Raw genomic sequence first — 21,040 nt, 5'->3', positions numbered from 1 at the left:
CCCAGCGGCAAGTTCTCTGCCCAATTTTCTCTTCTCTGCACCCGGTGACAAATGCGGGCACACTCAGGTGACACGTCATAGCTTACGGGGCCTTCTCCCACGTGTCGACACATTTAATTCTTTGTGATTTTTTTAACTTGTATTCATTTTTGGACAGAGAGAGAGAGACAGAGCAGGAGCGGGGGAGGGGGGAGGGGCAGAGAGTGAGGGAGACAGACACAGAACCCGAGGCGGGTTCCAGGCTCTGAGCTGTCCGCACAGAGCCCGACGCGGGGCTCGAACCCACGAACCGTGAGATCATGACCTGAGCCGAAGTCGGGCACTCAACCGACTGAGCCACCTAGGCGCCCCGTAACTCATGTAATTCTTGGAACAATCCTGGCATTGGTAAGAGAGCTGTTGCCATCAAAGCCCTTGTTCAGACAACGGGACGAGGCTGGGCCCATGTCAAGGTCACCGAGCTAAGAGGGGACAAGTGACCTAGGTCCTGTGCCTTCCTACCAGTCTGTAGCATATAGAGTCTTAACAGGTGCGGAAGGTCCCCGGGGGGATTGGGCCATTGGCATTTCTTTTCCAGTAACAGTTTAAGAAGACAGAAAGGATACATACCTCGGATCTAGAGCATGGAGTCTATGCCACAGACTGGGGGCCAGTGAACCCCTGGGGGGCCAAATCTGGCCTCTGGTCTGTTTTTTGTAAATAAAGCTTTATTGGAACCCGGCCACGCCCACCCGTTTACTATCTTCTCTGGCTGCAAGGGCACAGTGGAGTGGTTGCCACGAAGGCCAGAGAACCTCCCATCTGTCTCTCTGCAAGCAGAGGTTTGCAGACCCTGCTGGGCGGGGCGGGGGTGGGGGGTGGGGGGGGCTGAGCGGTGGAGGGAGGGACCTGGGTGAGCCCCGCACAGGCACCCCAGGCGCTGCCTGCCCACGGTACGGAGCAGGTGCGGGGCTCGCTCACGGTGGGCGCAGCGAGCCCACCCCTGCCAGGGACGCGCAGAGGCCGAGGCCTGCGCGGCCGGTGCCCCAAAATGCACTCGCGTCACGTTCCGGGTGGCTGAGCCCACGTCCTGGGCAGACAGGGGGCCCCCGCCTTTCAGAGCAGCGAGGTACCAATTCAAGCTGGATTTCCGGCTGGCACCTCCAGGGCTACCGCAGCCCCTAGAGCTCTCGCAAGGCGCTCAGAAGCCGTGCTTCAAACTGGATCGCTCCAACACAGAGGAAAATCGAAACCAATCAGTGGGGCCCGGGCAGCCGTGGGGACGACGCCTCGGAGAAACCTAACGGAGCTCGGAGCGCCAGCGGCACCGCGTGAGTCCCCGGCGGAGAGGTCCGGAACCACCCCCAGATCCATCAGGCTGCAGCTCACCCCGAGGCGGGAGCTAAGGTCCTCGTCCGGTGGCTCAACGGGCAAAGGGGGGAGGAAAAGAGCGCCCTGGCTCGTGGACGGGGTCGTCCGTTCTGACAGCGACACACAGAAGCCTGCCGGCTTCGGGGAGAAGGCCGCTCGGCAAGAGACCCGGCTTCCCACCCCCTCTCGGGGCCTCCGTTTCCTGACAAGGAGACTCTGCTTACGTTTCATTTCTCTGGGAAGGCGGCCCAGCCCTGAGCACAGCCAGGGGGCCAGGGACCCGGGCCCGCAGCCAGCTCCCAGGGCCACGTGGCCACAAGATCTCGGTGGTGGGGCTGATGTCAGCACAGCTCGACACAGGAGGGTGCACGGGTGACCCGGCCTCGGGATAGGACACCAGGGGGTGGGAGTGCACAGGTGATCAGGCCTCGGGATAGGACACCAGGGGCCGACCTGGTGGCCCGGGGGAGGGGGAGGGGAGGCAGGGCCCTCCACCCCCACCCCTGCGATGCTGTAGGCACGTGAGCCACACATGCAGGGCAGGGTCACGGCGGGGGCCCCATCCCTGAGTCAGGCCCTTTGAGGCCGCTCCTCTGCCTTTCTAGGCTTGCGTACGTAAGACAAACCTTCCTGCCCGAGATACTGCAAGCCGGATCTCTGTCACTGACCACCTGAACAATCCTGCGGCTCCGCGAGCGAGGGGGGACCTTCTCTCCACACGGAAGCAGTGATGAGGGTTCTGTTTAAGCTCACCTCATTCAAGTGCAAGGCCCCCTGGGGCCCTGGTCTTTATCCTGGGGGAGGGGAGGGATTGTTGTTTATTGTTGATGGGTTTTTGGCAACGTCTCTGGGGCAGGAAGGGATCCGAGTGCCCACTGAGAGACAGATGTCCCTGACCAGGGCCACACTCTGCCCCAAACTGTGACCCCCCCCCCAGGACTGAACGCCCCCTCCCCCAAATTAACAGCTCTGTCTCCCTCCTGCCCAGCTGGATAGTGGGTCTCCTCTGCCAGGGCCCCTCTTTAAAAATAAGCACACTTAGGGGCACCTGGGTGGCTCAGTGGGTTAAGCGTCTGACTTCGGCTCAGGTCGTGATCTCACGGTTTGTGAGTTCGAGCCCCGCGTCCAGCTGTGTGCAGACAGCTCAGAGCCTGCAGCCTGCTTCGGATTCTGTGTCTCCCTCTCTCTCTGCCCCTCCCCTGCTCGTGTTCTTTCTCTCTCAAAAATAAGGAAGCATTAAACAAACAAAAAAAATTGTTTTAAATAAACACACCTTGAAAGAGGCAGCGGACAAAGGAGCCAGGCCTCCCTGTGGCTGTGGCCAGCCCTGACGTTGATCCTTCACCTGAAAGGACAGTGTCACCTGTGTCACTGGTGGTCACAACCAGACAGGGGCCTGAGCCAGCCTCTGCATGGCCCCCCGCCTCACCTTACACACTCCTGCCCGCTGTCCCCTGCATTCCAGCCACACAGGCTGTATTTGTGTCCTGGGGCTGCAGTAACTAAGGGCCACAGCCCTGGGGGTGTAAACATAGGACCTTACGCTCTCCCTACTCTGTCCCCACTCTGGAGGCTGGATGCCCAGGATCAAGGTATTGTGCCTATGTCCTGATTTCCCCCTTTTTATAAGGACACTATGTACATTGGATCAGGGACCTCCCCAAAGACCCTCCCTCTAGATAAGGTCGCTCTCGGAGGTACTGGGGGCTGGGGGGTTGGGTTCACAGCACAGGAATGGGGGGGGGGGGAGATGCGACTCACCCCCTCAGCTTCCCGAAGGCTGTTCCCTCTGGCTGTAGACACCCTATGTGCTAAACCCGCTCACCCTCCAGCATGAGCTCAAAAGCCACCTCTAAGGGGAGCCCTCCCGGCCCCCGGGCAGGGCTGGCCCCCACCACATGCCTTAAGGTCCCTCCTCCCCGGGGCAGGCCTGGAGGGTCTCATCTGCCCCCGCCTGTTCTGCAGAAAGGCATGCCTTTTCGCTGGCCACGGGCCAGGCTCTACCCCCAATGCCCACCCCAGCGACGCCTTCTGAAGGAACAAAGAAGCCAGTGAGCGAGTGAACGAAGGCAGCTGGAGGAACACGGGTCTCAAGGCTCTACTCCCGCAAATGTCTTTATCCTCGTGTCCTGGGGTGGCTTTGAGGGCCCCTGAATACGTCCCTGCACTTCTGCCGTGGGTCCCAGGCATCGTCTGGAGGGAAACCTCCCCACGAGTCTTTTAGGAAGGCCTTCCTCGTGCCCATTTTACAGACGAGGAAACCGAGGCGGAGGGTGACGGCGATGCAAGCAGGGCAACAAGGCGGGGTACAGCCCGGTGGCCGGGGGCACAGGCTCGGTGTGGCTCCCAGCTCCCCAAGTCCAAGGCGCCGGGCCCCAGGCCAGAGCGTTCAAACTCTCGTCTCCCTCCTTGATGTTCCTCATCTGCGAAATGGGTCCCAACAGCGCCCTGCGGTGAGGACGGAGGCACGAAAAGCATGCAGCGCTGCGGGTGTGCTCCCAGCTGAGGAGGAAGACAGGACACTGGGGCCCCGGGCCTCCCTGCAGCTGGGCTCTGTGCTCAACCTCCGCCTGCGTGACTTCGCTTAATCGTCGAAGCCATCAGAGATCATCAGGCTGCCGTTCCCAGCCTCACTGATAAGGGCCCTGAGGCTCCAGTCGGCAGACTCTGACCTCATCCTCCAAGCCCCCGCCGCACCCTCCACACTGCCCACAACGAACCGGGACAAACCCCCGTGATGTCACCGAGGCTTCTGCAGCACCTTCTGTGGTTAACACGACACCCCGGCTGACGCTATCAGAGCAACGAACACCCCTCTGCACCTCCGTTAATCGGGTGAGTCCAAGGGGGGCTGCATAGGGAGATAACATGTGACCAAGACAGGCTGCGATGCAGCTCAATGACGGTCAAATGCACCGGCCCCTGTGCCCGGGCCTGGCCTCTATCAGACCTGCCGGGTGGACACCTGGGAGCCGCTGCTGGCTTATTCCGCCTCCGGGGCCAGGAGCTCAACCCCCCTGCAGCCAGCCCCCTCCCACCCCCGTCGGCAGGGCCTCGACCTCCCCTCTGGGTTCAGAGTGAGACACCAGCAAGACGGGGCCAGAACCAGCACGTGGGCCACTCAGAAGGTCCCTGCTGGCCAGGAACCAGGGCTGAAGCCTAGACACCCGGTTAATCCCGGGCATGGAAATCTTCCACGTACGTGGCATCCAAAGGGATAAACCTCCCGGGGATAAGCCTAACCAAGGAGGCAAAAAGCCCTGCACAGCGAGAGCCGCAAAACACCTGCTAAGGCAGCTTAAAGAAAACCTAAACGAATGGATAGACATCCGCGTTCGGGGATGAGAAGGCTTAACGTTGTTACGACGATGATACCACCCCAAGCGATCTTCAACTTCTACGCAATCCCTACAAAATCCCCGTGGCGGCTTCCACAGAAACAGGAAAACCCGCCCCCAGATCCATGGGGAATCTTCAGGGACTGCAGCTCGCCAAGACAATGTCGAAAACGAAGGACAGAGTGGAAGAAATTCACCGCGACGCCGCGGTAACCAGGTCAGTGTGGGACTGGCATAGGACAGACGTACCGGCCAATGAAACGGCAGGGACGGCCCAGAAATAAACCCACACACGGATGGTCAACTGACTTTGAGCAAGGGGGCCAAGATCGTGGAATAAAGAGTGGACAGCAAGAGCGAGGGGCCGTGAGCGCTGGGCCAGCATCAGGGCAGGGCCACTGCACCCCCAGCCCGCCCCTGGTCTCAGGGGGGCTCACATGCATAGAGGAGTGACCACCTGCCTGGGAGGCCAAAGGATAACGAATGACAGGGAACAACTGAAAGTTTGAGAAGCCAGGCCTGAGCATCCGACACCAGGCCCAACAACAATAGTCCTCAAATGCCTTGGGCCCCTTGGGGCGCCTGAGGGGCTGTCTGACTTCGGTTCAGGTCATGATCTCACAGTTCATGAGTTCAAGCCCCGCGTCGGGCTCTGTGCCGACAGCTCGGAGCCTGGAGCCTGCTCTGGATCCTGTGTCTCCCTCTCTCTCTGCCCCTCCCCTGCTGTTGCGCTCGCGCGCGCTCTCTCTCTCTCTCTCTCTCTCTCTCTCTCTCTCTCAAAAATAAATAAAGATTAAATTCCTTGGGCCCCATAACATCACTGACTCATTTCCCTCCTTACATCTCTCAGAGCAACATACTGAAACCATCATCTTGACCCAGAGGGTCGTCAATCAGCTCAGTGTGACCAGCACGTTTCTCTAATGAAATGAAACAGAATCGGATAGAAAAGGCCAACGTGCTTCACTTACAGGAAGACAGGAGTCCGTGGCTATGAATAAATGTAGGTTTGAACTGGTGCTTCTGCATAAAATGCCTTTCTTACCACGGGGGCAAGGTCACATTAAAGTTTCACAGACACCTGTCCCAGCTCAGACCTTCTGACCATTTGTCAGCCCCATAGGAACCTCATCAAAGTCTCCCTCCCAAAGCACACAAGGTCAGCAAAACTGCACACACAACCGATGGGGGTCCCCATTCTCTCTTCCTCAACGAGGACAGCATCAGACCCGCCTCAACGCATCGCAGTGGTGATCGGATGAGACCATCTGAGCAAGCAGCAGCCCCTCGGTGGGGGACAGCTGCCACCAAAACAGGCAGGGACCGGGGACAGGAAAATGAGGACGAAGACTCCACCAACCCACGGCCGACCGGACCGCCCATCCTCGCCCCAAGGTTAAAGAGCCCACTTTGGAAACGCAAAGACACTGGCTTACGGCGGGAGAGAAACTGACAAGCTCAGGCTTCAGCTCTCAGCCCAAGCGCTGTTTTCCTAACTGCTTTGCTGACAAAGAAGTCACACTCCGTGCTATTCCCCCGTGTCAAGTGCGCGATTCAGTGAGTTTGAGGATATTCACCCCTTCTGCGGCCCTCACCACAGTCGGGTCAGGAGCGTTCTCATCACCCCAGAAAGAAACCCTGTACCCGCACTGCCAGGAACTCCCCATCCTCCCAAGCCTGTCGCAAACACGAATCTCCTACTCCATCTCTGTGGATTTGCCTGTCCCGTACATTTCGCAACTACGGACTCACACAACCTGTGGCCTTTGGTCTGGCTTCTGTCGCTGAGTATCCCGTCCCCAAGTTGCGGAACGCATTGGTACTGCATGCGTTTTACTGCCGAATAGTATTCCCTTGTCTGGCTAGACCATATCGTGCTCATCCACCCATCTGCTGAAGGGCATCCGGGGCCGTTTCCGCTTCGTGGCGATTCTGAACAATCAGCAGAGCCTCCACATAAATCTCAAACAGACCTACATCTCCTTCAGTGACAACACTCACACCCTGGAAGGGATCAAGCCAGCTAAATGTGTACAAAAAGAGTACTTCCCCCCCCCCAAGAGATCTTCTAAGCAAGAAAATTAGGATCAGCCTACCAGCAGGGCTCTAAGAAAGAAAAACTAAATAATAATTGTAGAAACGTGTCCTTGCAAGGAGGCCCAAGCAAAAAATTAAACAAAAGCTGAGCCCAGCTGCACACGATAAGGTTGAAATTCCGCGTGCTGCTCCAACAAAATTTCAAATCATTAAAATCTCATTATACTAATAATATGTTTTCTAGTCAGACTTAACTAAAACACTCTCTTCCCCTAACAAAGTGCAGACATTCTCAGAAGCGGCAGCAGTGCGGGATGTTTGACGATGACAGCTCTCGGGGCACCGTGTCTCCCGCCCCGTCGCTGCAAACGCCTGCAGCCCGCACCTGATCAGGCGACAGGCAGAAACGACAACTGACGAGCTCCCAGCCCTTCGCCGACATTCTGTCTCCTAAGTGTTCTTAAACGGAAGCAACCATCCAAACGCGTCATGATGATCTCATTCTGTTTTATTATTTCCGCCCATTTGCCACTGCGGGTCCCCTGGTCTTCTCTTCACCCGTCTTCTCTATGTGATGGGCAAAGTCGGGTCTGGAGGCAGTGGTCACATGACAGCTATCACCCGTGGAGGGCTCGCTACACGCCTGGCCCAGGCAGCTCCCCCCAATATCGTATTAGTAACGTTTTCAAGAGGCGCCTGGGTGGCTCGGTCAGTTAAGCGTCCAACTTTGGCTCAGGTCATGATCTCGTGGTTCGCGGGTTCGAGCCCCGCGTCGGGCTCTGTGCTGACGGCTCGGAGCCTGGAGCCCGCTTCGCATTCTGTGTCTCCTTCTCTCTCTGCCCCTCCCCGCCCCCACCCTGTCTGACTTCGTCTCTCAAAAATAAATAAATGTAAAAAAAAAAATTTTTTTTTTAATTTAGAAACTACCCAACTAACTTCCTAGGTGACTGAACCATCCTACCGCCCCCTGCCCCCCCACAGGGCACAAAGGAAGAGTTCGTCCCTCATCCCCACCAAGTCTCGGCTGACCATTTCAGCTGTTCCGGTGGGTGTGGACCGTACCTGGTTCATTTCCTGGATGTCTAATGATGCTTTTCTAGATGCACATTGGCCATTCATACGTCTTTGGTGGAGTGTCTGTCCAGACCTTTTATCTACCCTTTTATTGCGTTTTTCTTCATTATCAAGTCGCAGGAGTTCTTTACAGATCATGGACAGCAGTCCTTTATCAGCTGGGTGCTTGGGCAATTGTGTTAATTCCCAAACAGAAACAGATCTGTTTGGTCCTCCGGCAAGGTCTTCCCTGGCCCAGGGCTTCTAAAACCCTAGCAACTTCCTACGTGATGACAGAGACAGTCACCCAAGGAAAGGGCTGGTTGCCAGGGGGAGCCAACCAGGAGATTAGAGAGCTGGCTCCTTCAGCCTCCCCCACCCCGACACGGCCCTCTGGGGCTACAGATGGGACTTCCGTCACCAATGGCCAATGATTTCATCCATCGTGCCTATGTAATGAAGCCTCCGTAGAAACCCAAGAGGACTGGGCTGGGAAAGCTCCCGGGCTGGTGAGCGCGTGCGAGTGCACGAGACTGGCACCCACCCACCCCCACGGCCCCCTGTGCATCTCCTCCGTGCGAGGAGGTCACTTCTGAGTGACCCTTGCATGCAAGCCAGCGATCTGGCGAGTAGAACGTTTCTCTGAGCTCTGCGAGCCGTGGTAGCAAATCAAGGGCACCCAAGGAGGGGTCATGGGAACCTCTGATTTGTCACCACGGGTCAGAAGCACGGGTGAGGGCCCAGACTTGTGCCCGGCATCTGGAGGGCTGGGGCAGACGTGTGGGGCTGAGCCCTGTCCTTGGAGAGAGTGTCAGAATCGGGCTGAATTACAGGACACCGGGCTGGTGTCAGAGAACTGCTTAGCAGTGCTGGGGAGAAGAACCCCCACATCAGAATTTCTGTCGGCACCACAGTGGGTGATGGGAGGGGAACCGGCACCAGAACCCTAGGAGTATTTTCTCCCACTCTATGGCTTGACTGGGCCCAGTTCAAATTACATCATTTAATAACCCACTTAATTCCCCAACAACCCTAGAGGTAAGTACTCTCTGCAGAAGAGGAAACCGAGGCTCAGGACTGGGAAGTACCCGTCCCCAGGTCGAGGCCCCAGAGTGCCGCGGGACTCGGTTCAAACCCTGGAAGCTGGGCTCCAAGATGCGTGGCCCTAAACTGCCACATGGATTGATTGCTTCCTGCTTACTGGGCAAATACACAAAGACCACAGGGTGAGTGACAGAAGGTCACTTCTTATCATTATCTTCCGAGAGGACGCAGGAGGCCTAGGATTCAGGCCAGGGGGGAGGGAGGTAGGCGCTGGGCCAGCAACTCTGGCAGGAACATTCAAGGGGGCAGAGAGGGGCCCCAACTGCTGGAGGCACCAGTGACACGAAGGGGCAGAGGGACAGCATTTGTAAGGGGCCCCCAGCCAGGGAAGAATGGGGGGGAGAGCAGGGGGAGGGCGGGGCGGGGGCTGGCCGATTGCAGGGCAGAAAACACAGAGTCAGCAAGGCTCTGGACTGTAGCCGCCGGGGGTCTGTCTCCTTTCTGTAAATGCCAGTGAGTCCATTCGGCACAGAATGGATGTCATTTGTCTCCTCCGGAGCACCTTCCTGCCACCGTGGCTGAGTGCATCTCAAATGCCAGAGAAGAAAGCGGCTTTACTGTGAGCCAGCTGGGAAAATTATCCACATTTGAATCACTTCTCCAGGTTGCAAGGCTGGCCCACTTATAAGCCAGGCTGCTGGGGTTTTAATCTCCCCGGCTGGGGGCATGACCTCTGCAAGGGACCTCGCTTCCCCCAGCCCCCGTCCGCTCATCTGCAAACTGAGAATAAGCACATAGCACCCACTTCCCCGCTTTGTGTGAGCCACAGACGGGGTGATGCCGGGAACGTGACAAGAGCCCAACAAGGCTTAGCCGTGGCCGTGGCTGTGGCTGCGGCTGCGGGAGACCCCACTCTGGCTTTTCTTCCTGTTTAGTTCTTCTTTTAATCGTTTTCCCTCACGTCTTCCCTGATGATCTTCTATCGAGCTTGTGTATGGATCAGGTATGGATCAGCATCAGGTATGGATGTGTTCAGGTCTTACTTTGAAAAACCGTATTCATTTTCAAAATAAGAAAAAAAAAAAGAGAGGGATCAAGACGCTTCAAATGAGGCTTTGGGAAGGAGCTCCCTTAAATTCCATCTGCACCCAGCGCGGCGTCCCCCTCTCCCCAGCCTGCTGCGAGGATGCTCTGTCCACAAAGAAGCACCTGCATGGTTCTGGCAGGCTCCGTGATGGGGGGAGGGGGGGTGGGGGGGAGAGGGGAGCAAACACTGAGAGCAGCCACGGTTCCATGGAACCGGCAGCTGCTTCCTGGACCGCTGGGTTCAAGCAAGCTCTGAGCGAGCCCCAGGAGTCAGGCAACGTCTGTTCCCTCCTTAATAACTTACTATTAGAGCAAAGCCTAGATCCTTTGGAATTACGGTTTTTCGAATGAAAGTACAAAAGTGTGTAAGTTTTTAGAACAACAGGCGTGGAGCGCCTGGGTGGCTCGGGCGGTTAAGCGTCCAACTCTTGACTTCGGCTCAGGTCATGATCTCACGGTCCGTGGGTTCGAGCCCCGCGTCGGGCTCTGCGCGGACAGCGTGGAGCCTGCTTGGGATTCTGCCTCTGCCCCTCCCCTGCTTCTTCCCTCTCTCTCTCCCTCTCTCAAAAAAAATTTTAAAAAATTTAAAAGCTTGTTTAAATTAAAAAAAAAAAAATAGGCAGATTAAGACAGCCTTACTTGGGGCAACCCACATTCGTGACGGATTCTGGCTAACGAGCAAAGGCTCGAAGACCCCCAACCAAGAGCGGTCCTTTCAAAATGCCTAAGCCCGAGCCCGTTTACTTTCGACTACGAACACGAAAGCATAAAACCACGTAGAGTTTGCCTACTGTTCAGTTCTCTCAGCTGGCAAGGAAGCCCCATCGGAGACCCAGGCGGACGACGCGCACCTGAGCTGACCGCCCTTCCCAGGGTCCCAGCTGACCTCCCTTCACCAGCTGCTCAGTAAAGCGAGCAAGTTGCCACTTCTCCGCAGTCATACCCTTCAAGGGCGCGTGCGCTGCGCTTCCTGGTCACGGCGGGCCAGGAGACAAGGTTGACTACCAGCACCCCTCAAACGCGTATTTTTTAAAGGATTCACGTGCCTTTGTTACCAAGAGCCAACTAGCTGCTCCAGAACCCTCCTTAACCCAGGAGCAAGCAGTCGTTAGAAAAGCAGCGGTGTCTGCTCTCAAGAGGCAGCCGTCACGCCGCCCCCGCCCGGCCCCTAAGGGGCTCTGGTGTCCGTGTCAGTGCCCTCACTTGCCAACATCGTCCTCAAGGACCACGGCCTGGGCAGGCCCCCAGGCGCTCATAAGACTTCACCTCCGCCCGCCTGTTATCCTCAGACGCATGGCCCAAGGGCCAGTGCCACCGGGCTCCGCGTGGCCCCGTCAGGACAGAGGCTCAGGGTTGTGAAGCAGCAGACGCACGCGGCAAGGGTGCAAAGCCCAGACCTGGCTCCTCCACCGCCCTCGGCCTCCCCCTGGAACACACTGCGCTCCTGAGGAACAGCCGAGACGAGCCAGCCGGGAACCGCGGAGCGCTATCTCCCCTGCACTGCACTCCCCCTCCGGAGCTTGAACCCGGAGCCTCGAGGGGGTTCCCACGGCCCCACACTCCGAGTCGGGAGAAAAGTAAAGGACCCCCCCACCGGCTTGGCGGAGCCGATCCCGCGCCTCCCAGACCTGCTCACTCCGTTCTCAGTGACAACCAGAAAGCGGGGTCGCTAGGACGCGAGAGCCGCCAAAAATTCTCGACTTGAGCGCATTCCATACGATGCTCTCTTCACCCCAACAGCAATTAGTACAGACAAGCAGATTAACGCCACCAAGCCAACACATTTACAGCGCACTCCTAAGCCTCCTAATCTGTTGTTTCAGCCCCTGCGTAACGTAATAAACAGCAAACAGACTCGCTAGGAAGTAAAGCGGTTTTGCATCTGAAACCTACATAAAGCAAGAGCTGATGCCAGAGAGGAAACCTGCTTCCTTAGGGTACATCTTCTATGTGACGGAACCGGCTATTTGGAAACCAAGAGACGGCTGGGTAAAGGTACCTACCTGGCCTTTGCCAACCACAGCGGGGGTGGGGGGGGCGGGGATCGATCACACAGAGCACTTAAAAACCACTCCCAGCAAGCACGTACCCACTCACGTCTTATAAACATCCCTTCATTATTCTGACGACCGGACAGGGAGCACGATGATAAAGCAAGTTCAGGGTGTGCGATAAATATTAATTCCGGGGAGTTAAGACAGGCATTCAGAGCAGAGCTCCTCTGATGAGTGTGGGGTTGCCAAGGCGACTGATGCTTCTGGGGCCCCGCAGGTGGGACCAGGATGCTAAGAGAACCACCCAGAGTTAGCTGTTCCTAAAGAGGCCGTCTCTGCACAGAAAGGTAAGGAGCATCAAAGTCACCGCTCTGGGCTCCGAGGCAGTTTCCCTTTCTCACCGGAGCAAGGATTTCCAAGAGATGTTAGTGGGCCACCAAGAAAAAGAGCCCAGTTTGGTACAAGTTGACATGCCTACGTGTGTGTCTCTTGTAAAAACCACCCCTCCTCCGGCCCGCTCCCCACCCCCATGACCTGGGGAAACAAACGAGGAGAAATGCTGGGCTTGAAGATCGCCATCAGGATAATAATCAAAGGAAACTACAAAGCCACACCAAAAGCTCCCTGAAAGCCACTTCCTCTGGGCCAGAGAGAGGAAAAACAGCACAGCAGTTTCCAGTGATTTCTACCCCACCTCCCCAAGGAATCTGTCGCAACCCAGGAGCTGAACAGAGTCACAGATGAACAGACAGTGCATTTCCTCTCCGACCGGAGCTGCCCCTCCGCACCGCCCATGAACAGAAGTGGCTCAAAGAAGAGGCATTTGCGTTTGGAGAAAAGGGTGCGGGGTTCTTCAGAGAACCTCGTGGGCCCGACACTGGCTCCTCGTACCGTAGACTATTCTAGAACCCACCATGTGCCTGGCCCCGGTCCTCACCTACTTACATGCCTCCATGGTCTCATTCCCTTCTCACAGGTTAGGAGTCCCACTGACCTAAAACATGATCTGCAGTTCATGTTCAAAGGGTCCTGCAGATCGGCAAAGTGATCACGCGCGTGCCTGGAAACGCAAGGAATTCTAAGAGTCCTATCTCCCGGGCCAAAGACACGAAGCTCATTACAAATTCTTTCCCTCTATGTTGACACCATTCCGTTTTTATTTTTAAAGGTAAATCAGGGACGCCCAGTGGCTCAGCCAGTTAAGCATCTGACTCCTGATTTCAGCTCAGGTCATGAGGTCACGGTTCGTGAATTTGAGCCGCACGTAGGGCCGTGTGCTGACAGTGCGGAGCCTGCTTGGGATTCTCTCTCTCTCCTCTCTCAAAATAAATAAACTTTAAAAGATTAAAAATAGGGGCGCCTGGGTGGCTCAGTCGGTTGGGCGTCCGACTTCAGCCAGGTCACGATCTCGCGGTCCGTGAGTTCGAGCCCCGCGTCGGGCTCTGGGCTGATGGCTCGGAGCCTGGAGCCTGTTTCCGATTCTGTGTCTCCCCCTCTCTCTGCCCCTCCCCCGTTCATGCTCTGTCTCTCTGTGTCTCAAAAATAAATAAACGTTAAAAAAATTTTTTTTTAAATATTAAAAAAAAAAAAGATAAAAATAAAAACATAAAAGTCAATCAATGGGCTGTTAAGCTCTGCTATAAAACAGCATGTAGAAATCACTTCAAAGTTTGCAAAATGTCTTGAATGGGCTGCAAACTACCACTCCAGTGGCGACCCGGGTGTGTCAGCCCTGCACGCACTGGGAGCTGGGGACGAGACGGAGAACGCGGCCTCATCTGATGTTTTCACGCAAAACGTCTTCATTCTTACAGCGGCCTCTGGGCCACGACTTTGCAGCTGCTCTGTCCTCACTGTCTGGGAATCCAGATTCTTCCCCACCCACCGCACCGCCTGGGGGAAGTCCACCTGTGCCTGTGCGCACGGTGGCCGTTCCCACCCCCGGCACCCACTAGACCTTCTAAAGTAACACGGATCGCGGCTGACCGCGACCCACATGCCACACCACAGCCCAGCCACCGTGAACTGCCTACATTTCCCCAAAAGCCGGGGACGAGCCGGGGTCTCCTCCAGGGCCCCTGGCGGGAAGCCCCGCACACCCACCCCCTCCTGGCTAATTCCCAGCCTTCTTTTGCATGCCATCAGGGGGACCATTTCCTCCAGCTGGAACGGGTTGTGTGTCCCCCAAAGGTCTCGATCGCCAGCTCCTGAGGACAGGCCTGCGGCCATCACTGCCCCATCACCAGCTCCCAGCCTGCCAGGTGAGCGCCCGTCAAGACTCCTCCACCTGTGCCCTTAGGCCCTAGAAGTCAGGGCCACCTCCTCCCTCTGCTGTCCTGGAAGGGGAGGACGTCCCCCTCCCCCTTCTGGGGGGGGGGGAGGGGGTCTGGCTGCACATCCTCTGAACCTTCAGGAAAGTTTGAAAGTTCGTTTCTTCTGGGCAGGAGCGCTCTCCCATCTTGCACACTCTGGGAACCTGCCCCCCAACGGGACCCCGCTCACCAGGACCCTGCGACTGGTGCCTGGGCCCAAGGAGGCCAGGCGGATTCTCCCCCTCAGGAAACTGAGCAGGGAGCCCCAGATACTGAGCCCCAGGCCAGGCAGGTTCACGGCGGGGCTGCAGGGGCTTCTCGACTCCAGGGGCTGAGCCCGGAGTTGCTTCCCCACCAGCTGGGACTACTCAGCCCTCTCTTGGACTTCTCGAGACACCTCCAGAAACAAACATCCGGGTCGTCCACGTTGGCACTCTGACCAGACATCTGGGGCCAATAATTCACTGCTATGTGCTGTTACAGCACAAGCTGTCTGTCCTGTGGGTTGTAGGATGTGCACAGCATTCCTGGCCCGCATCCCCTGGATGCCAGTAGCACCCCCAGCCCCAGTCGTGACCACCCAACATGTCCCCAGACAATGCCAGCGTCCCCTGGGGGCAGAGGCACCCCCAGAACCACTAAACCCATGGTGAAGTGGCTACTGGGCGAGGTTGTGTTTTCTCAGCTATAAAACGAGGGGGAAATTCCTGCCCCGTGTAGAACTTGCAGTGAGTTAAAAATTCCTACCTCGCAGGGCTAAATTACACAGCATCTTTATCCCGGTGTTCTTATTATAGAGCAATGTGTGAGCGGGTTGTGCTGGGGTCTACGCAGAATCAACACGGCTGATCGCTCCGTAAAAGACAGGGCTTAAGATGGGTGGTGTAGAGGGGCGCCTGGGTGGCTCAGTTGGTTAAGCATCCAACTTCAGCTCAGGTCATGATCTCAAGGTTCGTGGGTTCGAACCAGGTGCCGACAGCTCAGAGCCTGGAGCCTGCCTCGGATGCTGTGTCTCCCTCTCTCTCTGGCCCTCCCCAGCTCATGCTCTGTCTCTCTCTGTCTCAAAAATAAACATTAAAAAAAAAAAAAAAGTAAGATGGGTGGTGTAGAGATTTTCTCATGGAAGTTACTTAAGAAGCTTAATACTTTCAACCTTCAGTTCAAGGTCACAGCCACCTCATGGTCCCTTTAGATTTAGATCCTGCGGGAGGTCTCCATCAGTATCTTGCTCATTGATCGATGTTTCTGCATCAAATGCCAGCAGGAAGAGAAGCAGAAGACGAGCCCCAGACTAGGAGAAAATATCTACAAAAGGCTCCCGTGCATCTGAAACACACAAGGAGCTCTTAGCATCCGAGAGTAAGAACTCAAACAACTCGATTAAAAAAGAGCCCAAGATCTGAACAGACACCTCACCAACCGGCACATTCCGCATAGAAGTCATCAGGGATCGTGAACCTGGCTGCTCTAAGGAAGTACATTTACATGGGGCACCTGGGTGGCTCAGTTAAGCTCGGTTAAGCAGCTGACTTCGGCTCATGTCATGATCTCACGGTCCGTGGGTTCGAGCCCCGTGTCGGGCTCTGTGCTGATAGCTCAGAGCCTGGAGCCTGTTTCAGATTCTGTGTCTCCTTCTCTCTCTGTTCCTCCCCTGCTCACTCTCTGTCTCTCAAAATTAAATTAAAATGTTAAAAAAAATAAATAAAGTACATTTACAAAAAGAAAAAAAGACAATAAGAACTTCCTAAATGCTTTCTTTCCTCTGGAAGGAGGGACAGGTGTCTGGGCCTTCCATTCGGCCCCTTCCATCCAGGGCCATCCTGGCCCCAGAGCTGGCTGCTCGCCTCTAAAGACTTAACAAGGCAGCTGCGGTCCCTGGAATGTCCCCTGGCCCCACCTCGTGGCCCACTGGACCTCCAGGGTCTTTCATCCGTGGTCACCAGGGGGACCTGGCGTGGGCAGTCTTTCCCCTGCACCTGCTCTGCCCAGCTCCAGTGAAACCAAAGCAGCTTCTAATAAGTTGCTCCCGAAAGTCTCCGGGCCTTCTACGGGGAGCTCTGGGGTTTTTCAAGGGTTCCTTCCCACACTTTCCGATGTCCACAGTTAGTCACAGTTCTGTTTTCTAAACCGGGCCACCACGTGACACGATGTGGTTCCCTCCCGGAGAACATCAGCCTTAATCACGCCATGAATTCATCCATGGGCACTTCCTGCACCGGCTCCTCCGAACCCCAGAACAACGCATTTCCTAAAATGATCTCGTCCTGCAGAAGACAGGACGTTCACCCCAACGTGTCTCTCTGTGCCTTGTCACAACCACAACCTCTGCCAATCTGGTGGGGAGTGGGCAGTGCCTGCAGGCTCCCCACATCTCTAACCTCCAGAATCTTCACCCCCGCCCCAACAGGGGATGCGTCACCGCCAACTTTGTAACAAAAAGGAAAATGAAACCCACCATACACCTGTCAGTGCCTGACAATCTCTAAGCACCCACCCTCTTCCTGATGGTGCCAGGGTAGGCAAATGAGTGCCATCCCGCAGGGGCCCGAAGTCCGGGCCAGGTCCCGCCCCAGCTCAAGAGCTGCATGAACAGCACAGAGATCGGGAGGGCACACGGCCAAGCCACTGGCCTCCTAGAGTCCTGGCAACCCTCAATTAGTCAGGACCTCGTTTTCCAGTCTCTGCATCCGTGTGGTCCACTTCCCAGAAGACCAGTCGGAAGCCAATAAGCCCTTCTAGGCCCAGCCTCGCCCCAGTGCCTACATCTGAGCTCAATTCGGGTTTTGGGCCTTTGGTTTGTTTGGGGAAACCCCCCCCCCCAGTATGCCAAGCACCCCAACTTTGAGAACCGAGGCAGAGCTCCCTGCCTAACATACACAAAAGCAACCACAGCAAACCACAAGCATCCCGGCCCACCCTCTTCATCACAGGATGCCTCTGACCGCTGGGATTCTTGCTGCATTCACATCAGACCAGATTGGCCCTCAATTTACTAGACGCACGCTAGTTCCGAGAAAGCAAAGACGAGAAGCAAAGCAAAGACGAGAAGCATTTCACTCTGGAACTGGGGACCAGTCCATCACTCCAGGCCTGTGTTCTTCCTATTCCGGGAGCGTAGATGTCACCCCTAAAAAGCTGCAGCAGTCCAGAACATTCCACTTACTTGCTATTTTGTGGGAGCTGTCTTTCCCTGGTTCCTTCTGATCTCAACCCAAACATGACCTGTTCTGAGCCCTTCTCTATCAGCCTGCACTTTCCACGTCTCCTTCAGATCACACGCTATTCTAGTGCTACTAGTCTGTTTCCTTATCACAACGGACTCCCTGTTCCACGAAAGCAAGAACCTTGGCCGGGGACGCCTGGGTGGCTCAATCTGTTAAGCGTCCAACTCTTGATATTGGCTCAGGTCATGATCTCACAGTTTGTGAGTTCGAGCCCCGCATCGGGCTCTGTGCTGACAGTGCGGAGCCTGCTTGGGATTCTCTCTCTCTCTCTTTCTCTCTCTCTCTGCCCCTCTCCTGCTCACTCTCTCTCAAAAAATAAATAAATAAGCTTAACAAAATTAAAAAAAACAAAAAAAAGAACCTTGGCTGTCTCTTCTGAGGCTGAACAAATTGGGAGAGGAAATGTCACTTACGTCTGCAATTGAGGCCCTGAAATGACTTTTGTTGAGGGCAACGTGACTGTGGGTGCGGACACACATCACCAAGGCAGACTGAATGACACAGAGGGGTGACTCTTGTGTATATCATCTCACTTGGGAGGTATGACTTGTAAGCCTCGAGAGAGGAGTGGCCAATTTGTTCAGGAATATGGGGAAGCCACTAAAAGGTGACAAAGTCCTCCCCCGACGGGAACTGAATAATCTAATTCGGTAAAAGCTTCCCTGATGGGAGATGCCAGGGTGCACCCCCCACCTCCACCAAAATCCCTGAAGGGAACGCATCCCCAAGAGGGAAAAGTGTCACGCAGGCATCCCTGGGAATACACACGTCCCAGAGGGAAATTAAGGGAGTTAGTGTCCCCGTGGGTACGCATCCTTGGGGTACATGTGTCCCAGGGGGTACAATCAACCTGGAAAAACAAAAGACTTTTTAGGGGCTAAGTCAGCCCCAGGTGGCTTCAGGAGATCAGTCGACACACCCCTAACTCTCAGGTCCTTTTTTCTCCAGGACCTGCCTGAGGCCAGGTCCCCCACCTGCCTTATCACAGCTGCCTCTTCCCTTCCCTGTAAGCGCGGCTCACCCAGGCCCATCCGGAATCTGTCCCAGAGGAGGAATCTCCTCGCCAGACAAAGGGAAAATTCAGGAATGCAAGTCCTCGGAGAGGCCCTGGGAACAGCAGTGCATTTGAAGCACACACAGGCCGGCAGAAGTGAAGTCCCCGGCAACTCTTTGCAAAAACTTTTAAAATGTAAGGGAAGGCAGGTGGTTTTTTTAGGATTATTTGCCGAAGCACACAGAAGGGGGAGGGGAGCTCCGGAGCCCTAGGTCGCAGCCCCCGCCCCCACCCCCGGCCCGGGGCCTCTGCACACTCTGGCCCCCTTCCTTCCTCCCCGCTCCAGGGCGGGGGCGGCGTCCCCCGCAGGGGCTCCCGCACCGAACCCCCACCGGGCCCCCCCCGGGCCCGGGCCGAGCCAGCAAATGCCCGGCGAAGGGAGGGTGACCGCGCACGGCTACGTGCGGTCGGCCCGCAGGCGGCCCGGGTGGAGGGCGACTCGAGCCGGCGTGCGCGCCGCAGGGCAACGCGCCTCCCGCCCCACGTCCGCCTTCCGCTCGAGCGCCCATCCGCGACCCGCCGCGGGAGGGGGCGGCCCGGCTCGCCCAAGTGCCCCCGGCTGGCGTTTAAAGGGCCCGGGAGGAAGGAGGAACGAGGGTCAAGGCCTCTCCCGAAGGTCACGGCGGCGCGCCGCGCGGGCCGGCGGGGTCAGGCGACCGGAGCGCGCGGGCCGGGGAGCCACCCCCTGCGGGGGACGCGTGGACCCCGGCAGAGCCCGGAGACGCGTGCGCGGGGCCCGGCGGGGCGGGGACGCGGGGACCCGGCGGTGGGGGGAGGGGAGGCGAGGGGGGGGGGGAGCCACCCGGGCGGGGCGCGCGGGGACGCCTGCGCGGCCGGCGCACTCACCCTCCCTGGCCTTTTTCTTCCTCGCCAGCGTGCCGCCGAGCTTGCCCAGGAACGACTCGTCCTTCTTCATCCTGGGGGGCCGCAGGGGGGGCGAGCGCAGCGGCGCGGAGGACATGGGCCGCGCGGGGGCCGCCGGCGGGCGCAGCGCGAGTGGGAACCGCCCGGGTCGCCGCCGCCGCCGCCCGCTCGCCCGGGGAGGGGCCGGAGGGCGCGGCCCCCGCCGCCCGCCCCCGCCCCCCCCGGTCCCCCCCCCCCTCCCCCCGCCCCCGCCCCCGGGTCGGACGCGCTGCCGCAGAGGCCACAGCCGTCCCCGCTGTGCGGTCGCCGCCTTGAGCCCTCGGCCGATCCCGCGCCGCGCGCCCGTACTCCCCCCTCCGAGAAGTGAAGGGGCTCGGCTCCCGAGGGCCGCGCGGGCCGCACCCCCGGGGCTCGCGGCGACCTTGTGTCCTACACGCTGGAGCCCCGCGCCCGAGGGCTCTGGTGCCGGCGCCCAGGCTCCGGTGGGGAGCGCGGCCGACGTGCGGCAAAGAACCGCGTTTCACTCGTTGAACTTCTGCCCAGAACCAGGCCCGGGGCTGGGGGGAACCCCCTGTGAACTGTCCCCACTCCTAAGCCGCGCTGGCCGATAGGCGCCCCCTGAACCCCTCCCCCGGTCCTAGGGGAGCTCGGGATGTTTCCCAAGGGGTGCGGGTTCCAGGGCTGACCTGGAATCGGGGGTCGGTGTTCAGGCAGAGGGAGGAGAGGGACTGGAGGGGACGGGATGGGGGCTCCAGGGAGGGGAGAAGGGGAGAAGAGGGCAGGGCAGACCTTGTAAGCGCTGGAGGCCGAGAGAGGGTTTTCAGACTGGGATGACGGGATTGGATTGGGGTCCACAGGCCTGACCGCTGCTGGCACCAGGACAGCGGGTGAAGGCGTAAGACCGGGTCTGAGGCACCAGCTGCAGCGCCGAGGTGACTTAGGAGGGAAGTGGACAGAGAGTTAAGGCTGTTTCTTGCCGGGCCGGGGCTGAGGGGTTGGGTCAGTCTGAGGCAGGGCTGTCAGAGGGGGACGGCCGGGAAGGGTAGGAGAGTTCGGGTGGCAAAAGGATGGCCTGAGGCTGATTCTCCATGCCCCTGTCCCCGTCGTGCCTGCTCCGTGTCCCCGGCACACTCTGTGCTCTTGAGCGGGTACCGAGCCCCGTCCTCCCGCTGGGGGGTGCACAGACCACAAGGACAGAGCCTTGCCCTCCAGGAGAGCACATGTTGACCCGCAGTAATACGGGACTCACAGGTCCTTTAGGAACCCCGTGAGGTGGGGGAGAGGAGGCTTGTCCGGAAAGGGCCGTCTGACCTGGGACCCGGGTGAAACTGCCTTCTGCCTTGGTTCAGTAAAGGGAGAGAAAACTCGGCAGGCAGGCAGAAGGGGTGACGGACGGGGAGAGGATGCTAAGTAAAGACAGGCACCTGGGGGTGTGAAGTGACAGGAAACAAAGGCACATTGCCTGGCGTGGATTGAGCCTTTGTGGTGGAAGGAACCAGATCAATGCCGTGTTCAAGGAGCCCTGAGCCACTGAGAGGGTCTGAGCAGAGACCGGACACGTTGGATTAATGGGAAAACTGAGTGATGAAAGGAGGCGAAACCCAGGGCCCGAGAGCAATTCACAAGTCACTGAAACGGGCCAGGCCAGAGTCTCGGAGGCCGTGGCAGAGGGAAGGGACCAGAC

General features: G+C 57.7%; 1 protein-coding gene across 1 annotated transcript in view; it reads right to left on the bottom strand.

Moving 5' to 3' along the window:
* Positions 1 to 19,542, bottom strand: part of PARVB (parvin beta) — a 103,345-nt gene extending 83,803 nt beyond the window's left edge. Inside the window, exon 1 of the mRNA XM_049626495.1 lies at positions 19,339 to 19,542. Coding sequence (XP_049482452.1) covers positions 19,339 to 19,453 — 115 coding nt within the window. The 5' untranslated portion in view covers positions 19,454 to 19,542. The remainder of the gene's footprint in view (positions 1 to 19,338) is intronic.
* Between the last annotated feature and the right edge of the window lie 1,498 nt (positions 19,543 to 21,040).

Source organism: Panthera uncia, chromosome B4 (assembly GCF_023721935.1).
Source record: "Panthera uncia isolate 11264 chromosome B4, Puncia_PCG_1.0, whole genome shotgun sequence".
NCBI lineage: Eukaryota > Metazoa > Chordata > Mammalia > Carnivora > Felidae > Panthera > Panthera uncia.
This window is presented reverse-complemented; position numbering and strand designations above follow the sequence as displayed.